Genomic DNA, 18,220 nt, shown 5'->3' with positions numbered 1-18,220 from the left:
TATAGTCAGCCTTAAGGGACTGATGTTATAGGGCGAAGGGGGAGGGCTTTGTGTACAATCTATAATATTATACAAGAAGTAGTAGAATACTGAAGGCGAAGCCTATAACTTTCACTGATACCATGAAGGGAGACATGATATTCACAGTGTCAATAGAGAATACTTTAATAACAAGATTTGAAAATGAAATATTGTCCTCAGGCTTAAGGATCTTATGTTATATTTCAAAGGGGAGGGCTTTGGGTATTAATATACAGACCCCACCAGCATATTACAGACCGGGCTTATAACCTTCACTGATGCCACAAAGGGTGACATGGTGTTCTCAGTTTAAGTAGAGAAGACTTTGATAACAATATGCAAAGCTGAAATATTGTGTTCATGCTGAAGGGACTTATCCTATTGGACGAAGGGGAGGGCTTTGTGTATAAAATATATTTAGAGGCACCACTACCATTATACTAACACGGAGCCTATAACTTTCACTCATGCCACGAAGGGGGACATGATATTTACAGTGTCAGTAGAGAACACTTTGATAACGATATACAAAAAAGAAGTATTGTCCTCAGGCTTAAGGGATTGTTGTTATTGGACGAAGGGGGAGGGCTTTTTGTATAATGTATAATATACACGCACCATCACCATTCTGAAGACGGGGCCAATAACTTTCACTGATGCCACAAAGGGGGACAAGATATTCTCAGTGTCAGTAGAAAACACTTTGATAATAATATGCAAGAATGAATTATTGTTCTCAGGTTTAAGGGAGTTATGTTATAGCACAAAGGGGAGAGGGCTTTGTGTGTAATGTATAATATACAGGCAGTAGCGCCATCTTGAAGGCAGGGCCTATAACTATCACTGATGCCACGAATGGGGACATGATATTTACAGTGTCAGAAGCAAACAGTTTGATAGAAACATGCAAAATTAAATTATTGTCCTCAGGCATAAGGGACTTATGTTAGAGAATAAAGGGGAGGGCTTTGTGTATAACGTATAATTTACAGGAACCACCACTATACTGAAGACAAGGTCTATATGAAGACGCAAAGTATTGTTTTGTTTTTGTGTTTTTTTGGGGGGGACTATAGCATATACAGCAGCGTAATCTTATTACATTAGAGTACAGTAGCCAGTCTCCATAAGAGAGCATGAAAACATACATTAAACTGATGTCCGTATAACTGTGCATTACATGAATGCACTATGTGTACATCTGTATTTTTCATTGAACGAGAGACCACAACATTGTGAACAATGTGATTATTTGAAGCAACACTTTGAAAGTAGGCAATTTGTTGTGACTGTTATTAATATTAAGTACAAATAATGTTAAATGTAAATCTTTGTATGCGCATACAAAAAATATATAAGTCCCTTCATTTAGGTCACTGTACACGATCCTATACACGAACACATAGAGAAGGTGACAACTTTTTGCCAAGAAACATATATCCCAGAATCGTAACAACCATACTTCGGCATTCCGTATATTTCACATATTGATCTCTAATACCACTGCATATACCATCTTATCCGTCAGATTATGACTGCAAGTCATTTGCCACCTAGAGTATTGCTTGTATATTGTGCATTGTGCGCATAGCCCTCGCCATGTGTTTAATAAAATAAATCTATGAAGTGTGAGCACAATATTTCATTCCTGCCTATTGTTATCAACGTAATCTCTAACATAACTTTGAATATCATGTTCTTCAGGGCATCGATAGAAGTTAACCGCTCTCTTTAGTCTGGCGATTGTATATCGTGCATTGTCCTCACATCAGAGGACAATATTTTGTTTTCGAATCTTGTTATCAAAGTGTTCACTATTAAAACATTAAAGATCATTTCCCCTTCATTGCATCAGTGATTGTTATAGGCCTGACGATCTGTGTGGTGCTAGAACTTTTACATATTGCATTGTATGTAGCCCCACCCCTTTCAAACAGTTCCCTATAGACACTGTGAATATCATGTCCCCATTCGTGGTATAATTTAAAAGTGTCCAGTTTTCAGCATTGTGGCGGTGCCAGTATATTACACATTATACGCTAAGCCCCCTCGTCCCATAAGATAAGTCCCTAAAGCGTGAGTACAATATTTTATTTTTGAATCTTTTAATCAATATGTTCTCGACTGACAGTGAGAATATCATGTCCCCCTTCGTGGCATCAGTGAAAGTTGAAGGCCCTGTCTTCAGCATTGTGGTGGTGCCTCTATATTATACATTATACACAAAGCCCTCCCCCTTCGTCCTATAACATAAGACCCTTAAGACTGAGGACAATAATTTAACTTTGCATGTTTCTATCAGACTGTTCACTACTGACACTGTGAATATCATGTCCCCCTTCGAGGCATAATTTAAAGTTATAGGTCCCGTCCTCAGCATTGTGGTGGTGCCTGTTTATTATACATTATGCACTAAGCCCTCCCCTTTCGCCTACCATAAGTGCCCTAAGCCTGAGGACGGACAAAAACTTAACTTCGTATATTTCTATCAAGCAGTTCCCTACTGACACTTTGAATATCATGTCCCTCCCCCCTTTGTGGTATAATTAAAGTTATAGGTCCCGTCTTCAGCATTGCGGTGGTGCCAGTATATTACACATTATACACAAAGCCCTCCCCCCTTCGTCCCATAAGATAAGTCCCTAAAGCGTGACCACAATATTTCATTTTAGAATTTTGTTATCGATATGTTCTCTTCTGACACTGAGAATATCATGTCCCCCTTCGTGGCATCAGTGAAAGTTATAGACCCTGCCTTCAGTATGGATGTGCTGCCTCTGTATTATACATTATTCACTAAGCCTCCCCCTTCGTCCACTAATATAAATCCCTTCAGCGTGAGGACAATAATTTAACTTTGTATGTTTCTATTTGACTGTTCACTACTGACACTTTGAATATCATGTCCCCCTTCGTGGCATAATTTAAAGTTATAGGTCCGATCTTTAGCATTGCGGTAGTGCCAGTGTATTACACATTATACACTAAGCCCTCCCCCTTCGTCCCATAAGATAAGTCCCTAAAGCGTGACCACAATATTTCATTTTAGAATCTTGTTATCAATATGTTCTCTTCTGACACTGAGAATATCATGTCCCCCTTCGTGGCATCAGTGAAAGTTATAGACCCTGCCTTCAGTATGGATGTGCTGCCTCTGTATTATACATTATACACTAAGCCTCCCGCTTCGTCCACTAATATAAACCCCCTAAGCGTGAGGACAATAATTTAACTTTGCATATTTCTATCACAATGTTACCTACTGACACTGTGAATATTATGTCTCCCTTCGTGGCATAATTTTAAGTTACATGTCCCATCTTCAGCATTGTGGTAGTGCCAGTATAATACATATTGTACACAAAGCCCTCCCCTTTGTCATATAAGATGAATCCCTTAAGCGTGAGCTCTATATTTCATTTTTGAATCTTGTTATCAATATGTTCTCTCTTGACACTGAGAATATCATGTCCCCCCATCGTGGTATAATTAAAGTTGTAGGTCCGATCTTTAGCATTATGGTGGTGCCAGTATATTACACATTATACACTAAGCCCTCCCCTTCGTCCATAAGATAAATCCCTAAAGCGTGACCACAATATTTCATTTTAGAATCTTGTTATCAATATGTTCTCTTCTGACACTGAGAATATCATATCCCCCTTTTTGGCATCAGTGAAAGTTATAGTCCTGCCTTCAGTATGGGGTGTGCCCTGTATATATACATTATACACAAAGCCCTCCCCCTTCGTCCTATAAGATAAGTCCCTAAGCGTGAGCACAATATTCTTATTTGAATCTTGTTATCATATTTATATTGTCACTACTGACACTGTGAATATCATGTCCCCCTTCGTGGCATAATTTAAAGTTATAGGTCCGATCTTTAGCATTGCGGTAGTGCCAGTGTATTACACATTATACACTAAGCCCTCCCCCTTCGTCCCATAAGATAAGTCCCTTAAGCATGAGCACAATATTTTATTTTAGAATTTTGTTATCAATATGTTCTCTTCTGACACTGAGAATATCATGTCCCCCTTCGTGGCATCAGTGAAACTTATAGGCCCTGTCTTCAGCATTGTGGTGGTGCCTCTATATTATACATTATACACTAAGCCCTCCCCTTCGTCCTATAACATAAATCCCTTAAGCTTGAGGACAATAATTTAACTTTGCATGTTTCTTTCAAACTGTTCTCTACTGACACGGTGAATATCATGTCCCCTATCTGGCATCAGGGACTGTAATGGCCCCGATCAGTATGATGCTAGTGCTTGTGTATAGTGCACTATGCACAAAGCCCTCCCCTTCGTCCAATAAGATAAGTACCTTAAACGGAAGGAAAACTTTTCATTTTTGCATATTTTTATTAAAGTGTTCTCTACTAACACAGTGAATATCATATCCCCTAAATGGTATCAGTGATAGTTATAGGTCCCCATCAGGTTGGTGTTCGTGCTTGTATATATTGCATTGTGCATAAAGCCCCAGCCCCCATCCTTCTTCTACTGACATAAGTCTCTTAAGCGTGAGGATAATATTTCATTTTTGCGTATTTTTATCAAAGTTAGGACAATATTTCATTTTTGCATAGTGTTATCAAAATTTTATCTACTTACAGAGAGAATATCATAACCCTTCGTATTTACCCTTCCCCCTTCCCCCTTCCCCCTTCGTTTTAGTTTTTCCCCAAAAATGTTCGCATTTGTCCTGTGAAAACATATGTTGACGTACTAGGGGCCAGCGAAAATGTCTGTCCCCAGGGGTGGGGGCGGGGTTGTCTTACTCTCAGCTCGGGAGTCTCGTTACTATTGTGTTTGACTATGGAATTCCAAATAAAATTTATACTACCAACCTTGGGTGTCTTGGTCTTATCTTAGCACTTGGTTCGTGAAGATTTGTTTTTCTCCTTCACTGTGTCACGCATTTGTCCTGTGATAATCATACACTACATTTTATCAGACCGTTGCATCTATTATCTGATGCGTTTGATTGCATAACGCGCCAGAGCAAGCAAGGGTAAGTTAATAGTCAGTGGACCCTGTAATTAGATTATCATCGGATTGAATTTGACAAAGTAAATAACGATGCTCTCGCTAGTGCTAGCCCTTTTCCGTGAATAAATTGAAAAAGTTTTGATATAAGTGGTGCTCATTTGCCGTTCATTTGCTCTGGCAATGATCTACTCACCCAACTGCTTTTCTCTGTTCGGGCAAATAATTGTTTTCAAATTACGAGATTACAAGAACCCAAAGACAAATTATCAAATATACAGAAAACAAGATAATATCAATGCATCTGTACGTATGACAGTCTTTCAATATCAGACAGCATTTTCTCCAAAAGAGTCCCTCCTGGCTGCAGATAAGTGGATTGTATGCGTGTGACCGACAATTAAAGGTAGCTGGCTTGAAGGAAGGTTGAAATAGATAATAATTACATTATGAGGAAACATTGCAACTTGATGAGGAAAAGAATATGCTCGATTACTACAGTAACGCCTGTAATTTTCACTCAAGATGTGGATTAAATGTCAAGTTGAAGTCAAATAATCACAAATAATTCATTTAATGTCGGGGACAGAGAGAATGGCAAAGAGTCGATTCATTCGCTGACTGGTATCATTATTCCTGGGGTTAAACCTTACAAGATGAATTGTCATAAATATTTTGAGTTAGTCTACCGTCATTTAACACCAGTAGTAATTTTTTACGTAGCTCAAAGTCTACAACGGTACCAAAGGAATACCCTAGAAGTACCAAAGTCCAATAAGAACTTCGATGACAGTACTACTGTTTGATTTCTTCAAATACGTTGAAAATATTGTGAGAGTTACACACTATATGAAAAATTGCGAGCCTGGAGCGAGAAAGTGACGTTTTCTAGCAATTGGTGAAAGTCTCTTGTTATTTTCTATCGGTAAGAATTTTTTAATTCTCTCTGGTGAACAATGAGAAATGCACTCCTTGATGAGAACCAAGTTTGATAACAGATTCTCTGGAAGACTGAGACTGGAAATTCTCACCAAGCACAGTGAGAATAATAATTTTCACAGTGAGAATGTATCATACTCATCATTCACTGGTGATAATCAGCCAGACTTGTTGTTCACTGGTGAGAATCAGTCTGGCTGATTCTCACCAGTGAACAACAAGTCTGGCTGATTATCACCAATTGCGAGAAAGCGTCAATTTCTCGCTCCAGTCTTGCAATTTGTTCCTACATTGTACAAGGACGGGTTGTATCATACATTGATAAACTTTAAATTTCCCCAACTAATTGATTACACGATTTGGTCGAAGTAATATCAGATTCATACGCCGATATTAATGAGAAATCATTGCAATCACACGGTGATACTGCTATGCACAATTATAAGGTTAACTTTTATCTTAACTCACAACCATTCCTTGAAAAGTCTCCAAAATGGAAAATAGGGTATTCATGATAATGCTATGCCTTAAAACAAAACATTGCGGAGATTTTCACAGAATACTTGACGCATTTGGCTGTCCTCTGAAGGAAATAATCATCACCATATAAGTTTTTGGTATCTTTTTCCGTTGATGAATTGAAGCGAGGGCTCTTGAAATGAATTGGCAATCACTTCACAACATAAAGTCCGATTTGTGTGCTGAAGTTCAGTGTTCTAATAAAATTACACTATCATATTGATTGATAAAGATAATACAAGACGTTCATTGTGGCGCTATATGTGTACATTTTCCCAATGACATGTGCACTTGTCAAAATTCGAAGGAACCTTTTGCAAATATGAAATGGAAGACATGTTAATATCATAAAAAACGTTTGCAGATGCTAATAAATGTCATGTAACAACTCTTATTCCGGTGTAATACATAACATTTGCACCACTGGTAGGAAAGTGCTTACTACGTGGTATTGGAACTCTCGTTAAAGGTAAAAACTTTCATCAATGAAACTTTCAAACATTCCCTGACGAAATTAACAATAGAAGCGAGGGGTCACCATACAAAGTTTGTTACCCAGAGAAAAAAATAACCTAATCTTTAACGATATTTAAAATCAAAATGGGCCGCCATCTCTGTATTGGGGAAAATAAAACGTTCGAAAAATAAGACGGTGAATTTTTTCTTACTCCTAGAGCTTCAAATTTAGCCTCAACAAGTGGCAGATCAGAATATAATTGAAACAATTTGAGAGTCTAAATATCAATTAGAAACGAAAATTTAGTTGTCCGTATGATATGGCAAATGTTAGCGTGGTGTCAAACTGATTTCTCTGTCCTCAATGGTTTACATGTTCCTTGCCTTGAAAGTTTAGAGTTTTGCAGGTGTCAGGATCACCACACTATACCTGTTGTTTCATAGCAATGTTGTTTACCCCCTCCCGGCCCATAGTAGACTCAAGCAAACTTTGTACTCGATAATGTACTCGGCTTCAACTCGTACATTATGTTGTGTAAAGTTTGCTTTTAATAGATTTGGCGATACCAATGGGTTTGAAGATGTAGAAAACATCTTAGGCAACAGTGCTGAATAATCGGATACATTATCAGTAATAATCTGAGGTATGACGTCACAAATTTCACTGGTATTGACAAAGCTATAATATAATGTCTGATATTAAAGTCTAGCACTTCAATCAACGTGTCAGAGGTCAGGTGTAATATATGACATATTATTGTGTGCCCGCTGTAATTATCTTTACAAACGATCATTTGCAAATTCGCCAACGATCTCTCCACCATACATACTGATTATGACCTTCAAAATATACGAAGCAGTAAATCTTTCTTGACAGGCAACCAGTCGCCTTGAACAATCGTAACCTCAGCTGTTCTAAAATGCTGCTGGCACGTATTTTGAACAAAAATTTGGAGAGCGAAATAAAGACCATCCGTTAGTATCTACCCTCCCGCCATCATTTGAAAAAAAGTGTATACTCTCCCCATTAGGAATACTCGTCGTACAAACACCATCCTCACTCCCTATAAAATTTCCGATGCCATATCTTTCCAAAGTGCTTTCCCCTCACTTCAGAAAGCAATCGAAGCATACGCTTTGCCCTCCCATATGGCCCATTGAGCACTATTATCAACTGTAAGTTGCATACGGAAAACTTGCAGAGCGTCCCATCTGTGACCTTGAGTAGAAGTGTACTTTGATGCCCTTAGTACAAAACATGCCAAGTATACCTGGCCACATTATATAGTGGTGCTCTGCATAGTGAGTTGACATCGCGTCTTGATAGACCCAGCTTGAACAAGATTTCCTTTGCTCAACAGCCTTGCCGTAAGAATGGGTGTGCGTGACACAAGCCGTGCAGATAGTGGTAAAGACGGGGGTAAATATGGTTGGTTAGTGGTATTTGGAAGTCATATATGTTGTGCTTTCATGTTTGGTGTAATTCAATCGATAGGACCTCTGTTCGTCGCTATACAGGAATATTTCGAAGAGACTTCATCTCGCGTGTCGTGGATTGTGTCACTGACAGTTTGTGTTGAATTCGGAGTAGGTAAGTTGAATGTCAGCTTTTTGATAAACTTATGGTATCACCGTATGAGTTTTGTATGCTGTCTATGTTTCTGTGTCACCAGAGGTAACCTAAAATATCTTTGCAAAGTTGGATCATCAGAGGGTGAATGGCATATGTGTAAATAGTTGTTGATCCATATTGTTCTGACAATAAATGTCAATGTCTTAAACTGAATTGCGCCGTTAACGAATTCACATATAAGCAACCCTTTACCACTGTGGTAAAGTGTTACTTATGCGTTGTTTGTGCGTTCGTAATGTTTACGCAACGTTTCGTCCTAAAAGTAGGACTTCATCAGGTGCAAAGGTGTGAGTGAAGAGAAACGTCGTTCTAGTTCATAAACCCCAACTCTCACGTATTAGTTGAGAATTGCCAAATGTTGATCAATAATATCAGAAGGGATCAAATAAGATTCGTCCGAGGACTTTAACCGGTGACATTCACATATAAGAGTGCTCTATGTCGATACTTTGAAGTGACCGATGGTCGAAACAGACGGCTGACAATTATTCAGAATGTGAATATAAAATAATTGTAAAAATTATACAAAGATGAGCATCATGTTTAATCATTTCATCATATTTCTGCATAATTGTTCGGAATAGCAAAACTAAGTTGTACCTTCTTTGGGTTAGATTAAAAGCGAATTTTATATTGAGCAGATGTCGATCTCTGTACATACATTTATCTTACTAAAAAATTCACAAAATCACACAATGGGTTGTAATGGACTTCTATCTGAAGTAACAATATACATCTGGTAAAGTTGAATCATATGAACAAACACTGTAGTATTTGATGGATTCTGATCAGTCTCGTGTCATTATTTGCCCTTTGAACGAACTTCAACCAACTCAGTAATCATCTCGTCATATGACCAGAAGTACAGCGCCAATTGTGTATTAATTTAGCTACAAAACACGACGAGTTCAATGGGTCTGAGTCACTCCTAACAATTGGTATACATTTCCAACGAGTTATTTCAAGTTTTGCCGATATAAATTCACTATATCTGCATGAAATAAAGATTGTTTCTGATGATTTTCAAAAAGTCAGTTGTGTTGGAGGACTGCAGAAAGAGACATTTCGATCAATTTGCTATATTTTTATGTTTCATAAACCTGTGTAATTAGGTTTAAAATCATACCTGGTGTTACAACAATTCGGATACAGGATGTTTTTAGGCTTGGCATGAATAAAGGACATGTCGACGGTCCTGCTTTATCATTGCTTAACAGCTGATTTGTGTACCCGATACGCCATAGATATAATTTAAGCCTTCAAATGTGACCAGGATATATCGCAGTCAAAGTAGCAAGACCTACAACATAGTTAAGCGAATTAGGAACAGTTACGAAAATCATCAAAATTAACCTGATTAACATAGGGAGTGACTAATGTTTCGCCCTGAGAGGAATACAGCCTAGGATTTGACCTTTATCTTTGACGAATAAAAAGAGGCCCGTGCTTATCTCGATGAAAAATTATGGCATTGTAAAGAACATGATCGCGGCGATATCAAAATATAATGGGACTGTTTGAAATTTGGGTCGTAGTGTTTGTTTACTTATAAAATCTGAAAACAAGAAATTAATCATATAGTCATTGGGTTCTCAGGGCAACTGCAATTCCATCTTAGTAATTAGGGAAAAAAACGGGATTGAATAATATAAGATGCCTGTTCAAAGCTGCAACGATCACAGATATGTATTTCTCCAAAACAGTCAATACCTGTGTATCGAGTAAATGCTGGAATGAAAATGTTTGAGAAGTTTGAGACTAAAAATTGTTCGTATGGTGCAAACCTTTCCTGCTTGTATGGAACATATCACGTTTTCCGTACATGGCAATAATTCTTATGATAAGCCTTACACTTGAAAAGTCTCGGCCGTCATGACGTCATGTCATGTCGGAATGAGGACATAGACTCTGACATGTTTAATCAACGTTTGGCAACCCTCGACTTCATTCTGCTTTAAACAACAATCTGTGGTTATTTTATTTTGTTCCAATGAGTTTCAAGCAGTGTTTTCCACTACTTAAAACATACAAGCATGCTCTAGGCTTGCAAGGTTTGGGTCATCTTCCTTCTCCTAGTCCATGTATATACACAGGTCTACAGACATCTTTTTTCTTCTCAATATCCCTAAAACAAAAGGGAAAAGACAGTTTGCTCATCAAGTCATAATTTCACTTCAAATGGTTTGCATTTTTTACACAGGGCCATTCGTTAACGTTTGTGTTAAGAAAATAGGATACCGATTAACTGTCATGACTGGTGCTGCGCTATCTTCGATTGGACTTTTACTGAGTGCGTTCGCTCCAAATGTTGAGTATTTATACTTCAGTTTCGGGATTCTCGTAGGTAAGCTAAAATTAACTTCCGCATTTCTTATCTGAAAGCACTGCAATTTGTCGATAGCCATATTCCACAAGCCTTTGTACTCGTACGATAGCAATGAAGTACTTTTTACACTGTTCGAAGAATTATGCGCAATTATGGAATTATCTTAGACCTCAGCCCATTACATAACTGAATTTTACACATTTGCTAACACATAAATCGCCAGTTGAAAAAAAGAAAAACAGTTTAAATTTGATAGATTGCCTATATTGTCCTGTTTCTTAAAAGACTTTTGTACAGAGATAGATATGTTATATTGACCGTGTACATACCCAGACCTTTAAGATAAAACACCTATCGCCCTTTAGAAATTGACGATATTTTTGTTGTATTAATTCGTTTCTGTCTTCATAATATAATTGACTAAACAATAAGAATGACATTTATCCTTTACTTTTGAAATGTTTGTTCTTACAATAAAACATAAGCTGAGATGTGAGGGGAATTGTTGGAGTACAGTGGCATCCTTTTTCGATGACTTGAACATCTGATTCTTGCCATGTCTTCTTTGAACTGAAAACTTACATCAATACCAAAAGTAACAAGCATTGATTAGGATTTTACATAGATTCGTAAACGTGGGTTGCTCACGTAATAAGGTTGACCATTTTTGAATGTAACAATGTTGTATTCTTTTTAACTAAGTAGTAGAATCCCCAACCTCTTGCTCAAATCAAACAACACCGAAACTACACCTATAAAGCAGCTCTCGCATCTTTGTTGCCCAAATAATTTTCCGAGATGCGTCTAGAGTTCTACTCATTTCGTGACATGCCCTTTTGTGATGTGAATTATCCATTTCTATTAATTTCAGTCAAAACCTAATTCAACGTTTCATACGTGCAAGTAAAATTAGAAAATTCCACATTCTCCTAAAAGTATTTCTGAGTTGACACTGAGTTGACACCCGAAAGAAACCCAGTAAAATTTAACCGTACATTTGCTATAACTGGGGAGTATTCATAGCCCCAAATTGTCGATGTGTAGCAGATAATGGGAATAAAAGACACACCAATGTTAAAGAAAGACAGCTTAATTCTTTTTAACAATCTGTATAGAATACAGGGCTTTGTATCCCCTGGCAACCAAATTTTCTGTGACAGGTTACAACTTATAGCCTAGATGAAATGGTAATGCCGAGGTAGTTGTAGTGTTTAACAACTTTTACAGGTGAACTCATGTTAAACCATTATTCATAACTTTTGTGAATGCCCCATTTCTGAAACCAACTACTATTGACTTGTCTAAATTGACTGTTATGAGTACATCAATGTTTACAAAATAATTCTACTTGGTTGAGTCTTTGCAAGTCTGTAGCAACAGCCACGTCATCTGCATACATCAGATTACCCCATATTGCTGAAATCAAAATCAAATTGCAATATTAATCATGTTTTTCTACACAATCATCATATTTCTATCAAGGAGAGATTATGGCAACATTTATCAGGTACTGACATTGTTATACCACATTCGGTTAACTATTATCGCTGGCGGGAGTAACGTTTCTTATAGTTTTATTTTCTTGTTTTTCATAATTTGTAATTTTCTTTGGGTTCTTCCAGCGGTGCGTTTCGTCAATTTTTTAATTCTTTGCCCTTCACTTAACATACATTCTCTTCATTGTTTCGGGCTCTAACACATTTTTGCAAAATCACTTTGGAGTTACATTTGATCGTAGGAATCAGTTGAAACAACTAAATTTTTCCTTTCTCGATACTCACAATCTTTGCCAATGCCCTACCATAGTTTATCACTGACAGTTTGCTGCATCCGCTGTTCGATTTGCCAGGATAATATTATACCATGTCCAGCTTTCTGATCAAATAAAGATATGTTGAAGCATGGGTAGAGTCTACAGTTACTTATTTTTTCAACATCATAATTGATTTAGCGCTATGATTCTGTATACTTTATTTTATTGAGAAAGTAAAGTTACCTTGAAGTACGCATTCTTTACGTTTTCATCTTTTTCACCACCTTTCTCTGTCAAGGACTTGGATACGGCCTTGTCAAACCTCCTGCAGTTGGAATCATCGCTCTGTACATCAAGAAACGGTTTGCATTAGCTAATGCAATATCTTCGACTGGATCTGGCATCGGAGTATTTGTGTTTTCACCGTTACTGCAGTGGTTGATCAACCACTACGGATGGAGGGGTGCACTTGTGATCTTTTCTGCAATAAATGCTCACCTATTTGTATCCGCTGCATTGTTCAAATCACCAAGTGTACGACGAAGGGATCATGGCGAAAATTCAACACTAAATGTTGAGAACAAAGATCAACAATGGGACGCACAGGACTTCGGGACATTGCAAAAAATCCAGCGTTTATTTGACTTTGGCTTGTTCGTGAAGTATCCCTCGTTTCTTGTTCTCTGCATATCTGTATTTGTCGGAGTGGGTATTGGTTACCATGGATCTCCGGCTCATCTAATCGCCAGAGCCGCGGTCATGAAAGTTGGAAAACCCCAAGAAATATCTTTCCTAGCATCAGCACTAGGAATTGGGAGTATCTTTGGTCGTTTATCAGTACCGCTGATTTTGTTCTTAAGACCAAGACATTTGAACAGTTCCCGATTATTCGGTATCGTCCTTGTTGCAGCTGGTGTTACCGATATTCTCAGTGTTCTTTGCAAGACGTACGCATCTTACATAACATTTACATTTGCCTTGGGATTTCTGAGTGGAACAATTTCAACACTGCTCGTACAAGCTCTTAGAGATATAGTCTCGAGTGTCATGCTTACAGCTGCACTTAGTCTATACGCGCCTTTCATAGCCATAGGTGGATTAATTGGCCCTCCTTTCGCAGGTAAGAACGGAACTGTCAGCTAGCCTAGATATTTACATCACTTTCGCGTATTTGTCATGTCCTCAGTATCATAGGGTTGATATTTACAGAATAGCTTGGGTGCATTAAACTCAAACTTTGAATCCTCATATGTTAATGAAAACGCCTTAAAATTTTGCAGGTTTTATATACGACGAAACAGAGAGCTACAACAACTCCTTCTACTTTTACGGAGCTGCTCTACTCTTCGGTGGATTTATAATGCTGACCTTTGAACTGATCATGAACAGAAGACAGAAGAAGGCTGAAACCAGAGAATGTAAAGCTGAAATGAAGACGGCGAATTGAAGGAACGCTAAAAGATGTTCAAAGACTTGACTGGAGCCAGGTTAACTATCCTGCGCTAAATGTCACGTTCACAAGCTTAAATGGCAATCAAAGATCGAACAAACACGTCGGCATTGCGTAAACTTTCCATTTCCCCCGATTTTCGGTTTACTTCAGGCGAACCATACACAGAACATAGCTTACCGCCAGATAAGACCATGAGAATGCAGAGAATGCAGTCGTTGTATAATAATTCAACACTGTCATAAAACAGTTACAACACCCTCCTGGCTGACCATTAATTATAACTTAATGACAGTTTATTGAACAGATAATAACATGATTCATTTCTACACGGACCATTAATCATAAAAAATACAGTAAACCTGCTTTCTTTCCTTAAATTATATTACAAAAAGTAATGGGACATGATTAAAGTATAGCATAAAGCTTTGCATTGAACTTGAGGTCACAAGAATGACGTCAAAGTGAGGGGATAATCAAGCATAAACAGCGTTTTATTGGAAACAGCAATGCTCTCTTAGAATCACAATTCGCCAAAAAATGTATTTATATTGTTTTTCGCACTGAATACGTGTTGGTAGATATTGTACGTATATTATATCTCATCACTGAAAATGAGAAATTGTTGGCAAAATACTGTCACAGTTATCGACTATAGATTCAAAATGAACTTATTGCTGTATATTTTGCTCCGTGCACGAGTTGATAACCCATTCATTGTTTGCTGCCACCTTGGTTAGATGTCAGAAGTCGGAATTCATAGAAAACAAAGATAATGGTCGATACATCTACTAATGTGTTGTATAATAGAGACACTTTGAGTTGAGAAAAAGACAGTCAATTCTGACATGTGTGCAGAAGTATTGCCCTTAAAGTGACAGGTTTTTATCAGATTTGTCTCCCGCCGCCGGGCCGAACGAAATGATTGATTGAAGAAAAGTTGCAAAGGAAAACAAAAGACTAATATCATCGAAATAGTCAATGTCAACATGCACTAATGTGAGGAGCAAGGATTTAGGACTGTGTCAACAGAATTTGCGGCCAGGGAGCAAACGAATCCTTAGGCTGGAGCCATGTGTAAAGACCGTAATCAATGGTATTGATGATAAATGAATTCTAGTCTGGACCTGAATTCGAATTTAAACAACAACAAGGCTGACTGCTCCGGCCTAAGGATTTATCACCCTTACATGGCCGTACATTCTTTCATATTTTGATGATATGATAACATTCAAAATGCAGTTTTTGTACAGAAAATTGAATGAGGAAATACAAATTTTTGCCCAGAACGTAATCTCTGAAAGCAATTCAGCACATAATTCAGTAAATATGGTTGAAATCTGCCACCAAAAGGAATACGTGCGGGAAAAAAAGAAATTGTACGTACATGTGCAATTCGCAATGTATTGAAGAAAGAGAAGAGTAACTGACAGAAATGAAGATTTGAGATCATTTCAAAGCTGGTCAACACAGTGACATAGCATAGACTGAGATAAATGTGCAGATAAAGATGAAATTGATGACGTGAAATTGTCTTTAGAAATATTGAAGAACTTTTAAACCTCCAAAGTTACGGTACACTGGTTCTGGAAGAATGGCAGGGTCTTTGATAAAAGCTGATGCTATTGTAAACACGACATGTATATACATTTATCAGTAGTGATCTTTGTTATTGCTGATAGTGGAGTTTCATAATTGAAGTCTGTTTTAGATACATGCAAATGGGGTGTTAATCCATAATTATACTGTAGTGTACTGTACTGTTCGTTCCAACATGTAAATGATATAGGCCTAAGTGATACAATAATGACAAATTGGTCAAAATGTATATCCAGGTAATGGCAGCATGTACATTTGATCTTCAAAGATGTCATCATTTTTTTCATTTGATAGTTTTCACTGATTTTGATCGAGGCACTATGGTATTTGCAATAAAATTGAGAGCTCCCATCACTAGACATGATGATAATTAGTATCCGTCAAGTTTTCGACATGTAGACACCTTTGCAATAACTAGGCCTGAATCAGTTTCTTTCCCATACTGAGTCACTAAAGGTTACCGTTGAACAAAGTCTGCAGTTCATTCGTGTGAACATCACCCTTCAAAGATTTGCCGATGAGGCCGTAATACTGAAAGAGTGCGGGAAAGGAACGAACTGTTTTATGTTGCATCTATCATTACACATCTCCAACAGTCACCAAGGAAGGTTTCTATGTCGACAAGAAATGTAAAAGCTTTATTGAATCTCGCTTATTCTCCCTATGTTGAAATAAAATGAACTCTTGACAAATAACAGATATATAACAGATAATAGAGATGAGTGTTATAATAAGACGTCAGACTACAATGTAATTGCTATAGCTGACGATGTACTCACCCCATATTCAGAGACGATTTCTGAAAACATCGTTTTCCCCAAACACCTGACACCTCCACTTATTCTGTGCACTTTACGTCGACACATGGGAAGTTTCCAAGTCAGACCTGACTACGTGTTGGTTGAGATAAGTCCATTTACAGAAAATTATTTGTTTGCCGTGCTTGGATTTTTAAAAAACCTACCAGCCAACAAGGGAAAGGAACAAACAGAGACAAAAAACACCAGCGTATTAACATAAGCTCAATTTTTATTTGGTTTCTTTCGGAAAAATAATATTTTTTCTAATAGTCTTAACACTGTGTTTGTTTTCTGAAAACACACCAGCCCGCGGACGGCAAGCAAAGAATTTTATTTAAAGCGCCTAAAAATAAGAAACAAGGAAACGCATTGAAAATTCCAAGTCCATGTCTGAAGATATTACTTTATCAATGTCTGACCATCTAAAGAGCAGGATTACTGCAGTAAAGGCACTTTTAACAATTATCAAATAGAAAGTAACACCGTACGTTCAGCATCGCTTTCAGACAGAATCGATAATGGAACTTTGTTTTTGACATGTTATATTGTACGTGAAATACTGGATGGTATAATTCCTTTAGTTTTGTTGACATCGATGACAAAACTGTTCTGTTGATATCAACCCCACTTCCATGAACACCTTTGCGTCTCATGCTATTGATCTAACAACAGCATAACATATCATGACTAAGAGGCCACTGCCTGTACTACACCGACTCTGCTTTTGGACGGCCTAGACCGTCAGTCCCAGGTCCGAGCTCCTTTAATCGTTCTTTGTCTTATACTTCTATTACAAAACGTGGCCGTCACAAATATTGTAAAAAATTCTCATAATACTACAGACATATGTAATGATGAAAACTGGCCGAAATCTTGAATTATTTGAAATCAAAAATCTTTTACAAGACACTGTTGTGAAAACGCTGATTTTCCTGTCATTAACGACGATACGATAGGACGGATTTGATATATATTTGTGTATTTGAGGGTTATTTCATATCACACCACAGTAGACTGTGTAAGTCTGTACGATGGAGGGCATTATTTGTTTGCCTAAACTTCTCATGATTTTGAATATCACTTTTTGTAGCTATATTTTGCTGAAAGCATCTTTGGAAATTCCTAAAAGGAAAAGTTCAACATTAGGTCTTCCTGGCAAAGGCTTTCGAATTCTGTTTGACATGAAACTAATAGTTTCAATGTAGATATTGATTATGTGATTGCATATATGTCTGTCAGTTGTACCTGTATGGCACATCGGTTTGTTCTAAGGAATGAGTTTTCTACAGAAACACCATCCTCGTCCTGGGGAATAAACTTTTGTCGCTCTACAATAAACTAATACAGCGACATTCGATTCAGGCAACAACGAAACTTAACAAGTGGAGACAGAAATTACACATTGTTGCAACGAATTTTGAGAGCAGATGCCATAGTATCGGAAGAATGTGTTAAGTGTCACTAAAGAAATTAAGTTGCGAGATTTTCAGTGGAAATTTTTGCATCGATTAATCCATGCAACAAGTACTTGACCAAACTTGATGAAACTTGCTATGTACATTGAAGATACTATGATACAGCCAATTCCTAATTTGAATATTTAATATCTTTCCTAATTTGGGATATATCTGGATTAACTTGACCCAAGTTGGCGAAACATGGCAAACATTTAAATTCACAGACAACTGCAATATAAACTGAAGCAGTATATACTGAAACACGTGAGC

At 37.5% G+C, this 18,220-nt stretch overlaps 1 protein-coding gene across 1 annotated transcript; it reads left to right on the top strand.

Moving 5' to 3' along the window:
• Nucleotides 1-8,225: 8,225 nt before the first annotated feature.
• On the top strand, nt 8,226-17,980 carry LOC139147109 (monocarboxylate transporter 13-like). The gene is made up of 4 exons (XM_070718013.1): nt 8,226-8,523; nt 10,766-10,909; nt 12,943-13,764; nt 13,925-17,980. Exons 1-4 carry the CDS (start codon nt 8,307-8,309, stop codon nt 14,089-14,091), a joined length of 1,350 nt encoding a protein of 449 aa, XP_070574114.1. The 5' UTR covers nt 8,226-8,306; the 3' UTR covers nt 14,092-17,980.
• Nucleotides 17,981-18,220: the final 240 nt, after the last annotated feature.

This window comes from Ptychodera flava, chromosome 13 (genome assembly GCF_041260155.1).
Source record: "Ptychodera flava strain L36383 chromosome 13, AS_Pfla_20210202, whole genome shotgun sequence".
In the NCBI taxonomy this organism is placed as follows: domain Eukaryota; kingdom Metazoa; phylum Hemichordata; class Enteropneusta; family Ptychoderidae; genus Ptychodera; species Ptychodera flava.
This window is presented reverse-complemented; position numbering and strand designations above follow the sequence as displayed.

Bases quoted from the DNA above. Each gene is read 5' to 3' on its own strand.
- LOC139147109 (XM_070718013.1), top strand. From the start codon at position 8,307: ATGGGTGTGCGTGACACAAGCCGTGCAGATAGTGGTAAAGACGGGGGT. The intron at 10,910-12,942 runs GTAAGCTAAAAT...TTCTCTGTCAAG, and splicing joins CAGTTTCGGGATTCTCGTAG to GACTTGGATACGGCCTTGTC. The intron at 13,765-13,924 runs GTAAGAACGGAA...AAAATTTTGCAG, and splicing joins AATTGGCCCTCCTTTCGCAG to GTTTTATATACGACGAAACA.